Source organism: Gossypium arboreum, chromosome 1 (assembly GCF_025698485.1).
Source record: "Gossypium arboreum isolate Shixiya-1 chromosome 1, ASM2569848v2, whole genome shotgun sequence".
Classification (NCBI taxonomy): Eukaryota; Viridiplantae; Streptophyta; class Magnoliopsida; order Malvales; family Malvaceae; genus Gossypium; species Gossypium arboreum.
In genome coordinates this window covers 12,707,723-12,714,819 of record NC_069070.1, presented here as the reverse complement: position 1 = coordinate 12,714,819, position 7,097 = coordinate 12,707,723, and the positions used below count along the sequence as shown (strand labels likewise).

At 35.2% G+C, this 7,097-nt stretch overlaps 1 protein-coding gene and 1 long non-coding RNA gene across 2 annotated transcripts; both read left to right on the top strand.

The window, feature by feature from the left end:
- The first annotated feature begins 1,855 nt into the window (after window positions 1-1,855).
- On the top strand, window positions 1,856-2,309 carry LOC128290224 (uncharacterized). Its single transcript, XR_008279870.1, has 2 exons — window positions 1,856-1,900; window positions 1,999-2,309. It is a non-coding gene; the product is annotated as an uncharacterized LOC128290224 (long non-coding RNA).
- Window positions 2,310-5,078: 2,769 nt separating this feature from the next.
- On the top strand, window positions 5,079-6,380 carry LOC108459957 (inositol polyphosphate multikinase beta-like). The gene has a single exon (XM_017759350.2). The coding sequence runs from the start codon at window positions 5,240-5,242 to the stop codon at window positions 6,092-6,094; it is 855 nt and encodes a 284-aa protein (XP_017614839.1). The 5' UTR covers window positions 5,079-5,239; the 3' UTR covers window positions 6,095-6,380.
- The last annotated feature ends 717 nt before the right edge of the window (window positions 6,381-7,097 follow it).

Here is a 7,097-nt window from a genome sequence, read left to right as displayed (position 1 = left end):
GTTGGCCGAATATTGTAAGGGGTTAATATGTAGTTCGTATTTGAATAGTTAGATTAATGTGTTAGTAATCCAATTGTAGGCAGTTCGTGTGTGAATCTCGTCAGCATATCATCGCAAACAGGTGTGTAACTAACACCCTCTTTCTTAGTCTGGATCGGCAAAAGTCGAAAAGCGAAATGCTGAAAATCGGTATTTTGTAGATTTGAAGTGTGCGAATGCTCGTGAGGTAAATCGATTAATTTTTTGGTAAGCTGCAAAATTTGGACTGCAAAGTGCATGATTTACGTGCCTCGATATTTTTGGGCTTAATAGGCCAAAATTGGAATGATGGGCCAACAGCCCAATTCGGTAAGAACCCTCGATGACGTGATTACGCTAGTACGTGAAAAGTAGGAATATGCATGAAAAACCCTAAAATAGATAAATTACTGAAATAGCTTTAAAAGTGGAAAATTTACGCTTTTACCCTAGTAGATAAATTACCAAATACCCCTTGGGTTAAATTGATCTAAATGCATGTTTGATGTTGTTATTTCTTGCATGCCATGTTGTTTTTATCGATGCATGAGATTGGGATATTGACGGAGGAAATCTTGAAAGTGGCTTGTCCACGTCTTGGAGGCTTTGCCTCAATTCTTTGATAATCGAGCAAAGAAAGCCGCAATTGTGGAGTGTTGAAATTTGGGTGGGTTGAGCTATTCCCACATGGAGTGTAGGGCTGGTACAGGTGGAGTGTAGTAGTTGGTGGGTTGAGTAGTCTCCCAAATGGGCTTGCATATGTTATTGATGTTACATGTATTTTGAAATGGGCCTATGGGCCATCTTCATTATCTGAATAAGGGCTAAGGCCCGTTTATTATAATCTGAAAAGGGCTTTGGTCCAAGACCACTGTTATTACTGAATAGGCTTAGGCCCAATAGGCTTGAGTGACTTGGGCTTTGAATGGGTTTTCCTTACACACTGAGTTTCCCCAAACTCACCCTTTTATTTTCATCCACGCAGAAATCCCCAACCATAGTGGGCTTGGAGTGTGAGGGAATTTGAGTGGCCCCGCTCGAAAGTTTGATTTTCTTCGGTGAACTGGACATCCTTTTATTTACATTTGAAGTTTTGGGTTTTAAATGTAATAAGGACGCTTAATTATTTTGATGGTTTTAATATGTATTACTAAGATAGGTATTACTTATTTTAACTGTTGAAATTGGATAGCTTTAGGGCGCGTTTTCAAAAACAACAATTAATTTCAAAATAACACGACAACAAGCAAAGCTTCCGCAATGAAAGTATTTTCCAAAATTAATCACTTTTCCTAAAAATGACTTAATCAAATCGGTTTCCTAGAAATATACATGACGTTAAGGTGTGGCAATGGCGGTGTGCATGTCTAGGATTGGATCCGAAGGGAGCTTGGTACTTAAGTAGTCTGATAGACTCACCTCCTCTTTTCCGGTTTCCTACCGGGTGCACAGCTTCCATTCACTTTAACCTATAATGAAATTATCTTTTAAAACACTAAGTAGGTTTTTCTGGATCAACAATATAAAATGTTTTGAACGCTTCAATGTGGCATGTCGGATCCGGCCATAACGTTTGGGCTGGGTTTGGGGTGCTACATTGCAGTGGAATAGGCTAAAGCTACAAGTTACAAATCTTATCTCTCTGAAGATACAGTGGAGCAGATTAAAGAGAACATTATCTCCCTGAAGTTGCAGCGGAGCGGATTAAAGCTACAAATCTCATCTCCCTGAAGCTCTAGTGGAGTAGATTAAAGATAACAAATTTTATTTCCCTGAAGTTACAGTGGAAAAAATTAAAGCTACAAGCTATAAATCTTATCTTCCTGAAGTTGCAGTGGAGCAGATTGAAACGATAAGTCTTATACCTTTGAAGTTGCAGTAGGTTAGATTAAATCTACCATAGCAAGTCTTATCTCCCTAAAGTTACAGTGGAACAGATTAAAGCTACAAGTTACAAATCTTATCTCCCTGATGTTGCAGTGGAGCAGATTGAAGATAGTGAATCTTATCTCCATGATGCTGCAGTGGAGTAGATTGAAGATAGCGAATCTTATTCCCCTGAAGTTTCAGTGGAACAGATTAAAGCTACAAGTTACAAATCTTATCTCCCTGATGCTGCAGTGGAGCAAATTGAAGATAGCGAATCTTATTTTTTTAAAGTTGCAGTAAAACATATTAAAGTTACAAGTTATAAATCTTATCTCCCTAAAGTTGTAGTGGAGCAGATTGAAGATAGCAAATCTTATTTCTCTGAAGTTGCAGTGGAACAGATTAAAGTTACAAGTTACAAACCTTATCTTCCTAAAGTTGCAGCTGAGTAGATTGAAACTACAATTCCTATACCTATAAAGTTGCAGCGGGATAGGATGAGGCTACTTGGAAAAGAGAAACACTAAAAAAGTTGAGATTCAGCAAGACCAGGCAAAGTTGACCCTTTTTAAGGTAATTGCTTTATTCCCATTACATGTCAACGAGCAAAGAGGGGCAGCTGTAATAGACCATTTTTGCCTGGGCCCAAATCAAATCAAATAAAATAAAAATTACAAGTCCATTTACAAAAAAAAACATGTCAGCCCGAATTTAAAAAAACCCTAAGCCCAAATTACAAGCCCACAACGTAAACTCATTTTCAGTAAAATCAAAAACCCTAGTCCTTCTTCGGGCCGTAGCCTCACCACGTCGGCAAGCGTACCGTTTAACACCCTTCTACCACCACTGTGGACCTCACCTTCTGCGACCGCCGCCTGCAAAGAAGAACAAGCTCGCAAGGCAGTATAAACAACAAAGAAAAAAAAATAAAAGAATAGTAACATACAATGTTGTAATTTGGCTATAAAAGCCACAACAACTACTTTGTATTTTTTTGGAAAAACACACACAGAGAAATATAAAAAAGCGTCAAATTTCAAACAAAAGGGAGTATTTTATTTTATTTATTTTATTTTCGAAGTAAAAAAAAAAGGGAAAAGGGTTAAAAAAACATACTTGACTCTTCATCTTCTGCCACCGTAAGTGGCCAAGGTCATCACCACCGATGAAAGGTGACTCATTTCTAACAAATTTTTTTTAAAACCTTAAAACCGAAAGGTCTTATCTTCTTCTTCTTTTTTTTGAATTTTTGGCTTTAGTTTCGGTAGTTTAAACTTCAAATCGGAGTTCTACACGAAGAGGTGAGAAAAATGGGGTATTTTGGTTTTTAAGCCACCGGGACAGCGATCACCGTCACGACGACCGATGGTCAAGGCGTTCCTTGGCGGATTCTAGGAACCCTTTTCAGAGAAAAAAGAAAGCAAAGAAAGTTTTTTTTTTAACAATTTAAAATGAGTTTTTTTGAAACTTTTTTAACTTAAATCGTTTTGGGCTTAGCTTCTGATGCCCAAAACGGCGTCATTTCAGGGCCGAACCGATCTGACCCGAACCACCCTACCTCAGGATTTGCGTGTTTTCGTGATAAAGGTCTAATTACTATTCTGGTCCTTCCACTTTTTACAATTTTTTCAATATAGTCCTTTTTTTTTTGTCTTTTTAAATTTACCTCGTTTAATTTTAATTTTTTTTTATTTTGGTCCCTTCAAACAGTGTGCATAAGGAAATCTGGGATATTTCCCCTTTCAGCCCCTATTCTTTCTTAGCGTGTTGCACCTTAGTCCTTTGTTCAGGAATATTTTTCTATTCAGTCCCTAACCTTTTTTAGTGCGTTACATTCTAGCTTTTGTTAGTTTATTTACTTATTTTTATAATTTATACCCTTAATTTCATTTTAATTTCAATTGACTCCTTTATTTATTTAATTTCAACTTTTCATTTTATTATTTTATTATTTTATTTATTATTTGTTTGCCTTTATTTTATTTTCATAATGTTTGCACTTCCATCTTAATATACATTATTATTATTTATGTTAATATTATGATGATTACTAGTATAATTATTGTTATTATTATTAAATTTTATTATTTATTTATTTATTCTATCATCATTATAGTCCATTATCATCATTTACTAGCATAATATTTTTGTTTTATTGATTTATCCACTTGTTATGTCATCTTTTTTATCCGTTATTTTATATTATGCTAATACTTGTGCTAAGTGTTACATTTGAACATATTTGTCTATTTTTACACCATACCCGAATAAACTAAATACTAATTTAAGTGTTAAGTTAACTTTTGCGCGATGCATAAAAAGAAAATTTTAAATTAAGATAATGTTTCATATTTAGAGATTCAAAAGGTCGTGCCCTGGCATATGGGGTTCGACTTTCTCTTTGAACCAAGATAACCGAACATTCCTCTTAAATTTAAACATATGAGAATTAAATAATAAAATAAAAAGCGAGTTTATTTTCGAGAATTTGAGACGTCGTATCCTAACTTACGGGACATGACTTTTTTTTGTTATCTCGAAATAAGAAGGCTTCTTACATAAGTTTTGATTTAACTAAATGATTTAAATAAAAAAGAACATGTAAAGTGAGGTCATGTTTTAAACTCTTTTCAAATTTTCAATTTCTTGACACTAAAGACATCAAGTAATTAATTAGGTATTAATTTTGGGCGTAACGAATATGCTAATCCTTCTTCGTGCGTAACCGACTCCCGAACTTATTTTTCTAGATTTTGTAGAGCGAAAAATATTGTTTTAGCAAATTAAATCTCTTATTAAAATGATCAAATTTCGAGGTAACCCGATTACACCTCTTGAAATTGATTGGTGGTGACTTCCATTTTTGTTTTTCTTGTTGATTTCAAAAAAAAATTTCACAGTAATAATTCAGAAGTCTAAGGGTGAGTTTGGATGGACGGTACGTTTACCTGCTTAGTGTAAAAATAGCGGTGGCGGCTGGTGATATTAAATACTGTAACGATACTGTAGCGTGAGATAAAAAGTAAGCTAAACGCACCGCACCGCCGCCACAAACCCACCCCACCCTAAGACTAGGAGTCAAGAACTCAAAATGAAAAGGAGCCCAGTGGGCAGCACCCACGTGTTTTATTCGAATAAACATGCCTGCCAGACAACGGGTATGGCATCTTCTCATTTCACGCTTTACATCACGTCAGAACGTGATTCGAAGCCAAGCTACGCTCCTATCTGCAACTTGGATTCTCTCTTAAACTAACGCTAACCTGCCAATGCATTGATCAACATGTTTAAGTTCATCAAATATTGAGTGTGTTTTGTGTTTGTGATTCAGGTCATCCCCAGTTTCTACATCATGTTTAAGATTCCAAAGCATCAGGTTGCTGGTCATCAAGCCATTGATGGAAATCTCGGCCCGCTCGTAGACGATTCAGGACGTTTCTACAAGCCTCTCCAGGACGATGAACGCGGCACCACGGAGCTGGCCTTCTATCAATCATTCTCTTCCAAGCTTCCACATCACATCCGCGGGTTCTTTCCTGTTTTTTACGGCACCCAACTTGTGGAGGCCTCTGATGGGTCTGGTTTACATCCCCATCTTGTCTTACAAGATATAACCTCCAATCACCTTAATCCATCCATCTTGGACGTTAAAATCGGTTCCAGAACCTGGTACCCTGAAGCATCCGAAGATTACATCCAAAAGGTTCTCGAGGGAGACAGATTAACGACTACTGTCACCTTAGGGTTTAGAATATCTGGATTGCAGATATATGAAAGCAAGGAATCGGGATATTGGAAGCCAGCAAGGAAGGAAGTCAAGAGTTTTAGTGCCGATGATGTTAGATTAGTTCTGAGGAAGTTTGTTTCATTAAATCTGGAACCGGAACCGGATTGTTGTTTTGCTTCTACCATATATGGTGGTTGTTCAGGGATTTTGGAACAATTATTGGAGCTGAAAGCATGGTTCGAGGATCAAACGGTTTACCATTTTCATTCATGTTCACTTCTCCTCTTGTTTGATAAAGAATCGGTTTTGAATGGAAGGACAGTACCGTTTAAAGTTAAACTCATCGATTTCGCTCATACTGTGGAAGCTAAAGGTGTTATCGATCATAATTTCCTGGGTGGACTATGCTCCTTTATCAAGTTCGTCTCTGAGGTTCTCACAGATTTCAAAGTACCCACAATCGAAGCTCGTTTTAATTAAAGAACCTGAGAAGAAATGGATATGTAGTAACAGAAAGTGATGAATTATCTGTTTCTTGACTTAAAGCTATGAGAGAATGTTGTCAAATAAGTGAATACCTTTGATGTGTTTTCATATATGAATCGGGTTGTGTTTATATCATAGTAAGTGTAAGTAAACATATTTTCTCCGTAGAGAAGGCCGAAGGGTTATATGTAAAAATAGACCTAAAAATGGCTAGGTTACTAAGGATGGAAGTCGCCAATGGATAGTATGTCATCTATATATCCATATTATCTTTAAATAATCATCTTCGTCCAATATTTTGCTAAATATTTCAACTTTGAAAATTAAATAAGTAAATTGTAAATAATATGGATTCCAATAATAAATTTGGATATCTTATTCCATTATTAAATATAAATAAGATATAATAATAAATTTAGCTTTTAATATTTATATATTTTATCACTTTGCTCATTATTCGTTTTTTAATCCCTTTAGTCATAAACTTTTAAAATTTAGCCAAACTATTTTTGTATGGATGGAAAACTTGACTAAACTATTACAATTTTAAGAGCATTGATGTGGCAACTCACATGACATTCTATGTTTACTTTGCGACTAACACCAATATATTTTCTAAAAGATTTAATCAGTTTTTTTAAAATTTATTAATTTTTTTATGAATTATGCGTGAATAGCCACATGAGTGCTCATGCCAATGCCATTAACTTTTTACAGTTCAATCAATTTTCTCCCCAAAAGAAAGTAATTTGATTAAATTTTGAAGGTTGAAGGTCAAAATGATTAAAAAAAGAAAAGAATAGAATAGAATAGAAAAGAATAAGAACCAAAGTGACAAAATAGATAAATTTTAGACACTAAATTTATCATTATACGAATTCTGATAACGAAATTTCTCTTTCCAAAATCAAAACAGGATACTATTGCAAATAATAAATTATGAAAGACCCAAAAGATCATATCCTTGAAAAGAAAGTAAATTACACTAGTAGTCACC

What these genes read in the sequence shown, in the direction of transcription:
- LOC108459957 (XM_017759350.2), top strand. Translation starts at nt 5,240, where the DNA reads ATGTTTAAGATTCCAAAGCATCAGGTTGCTGGTCATCAAGCCATTGAT.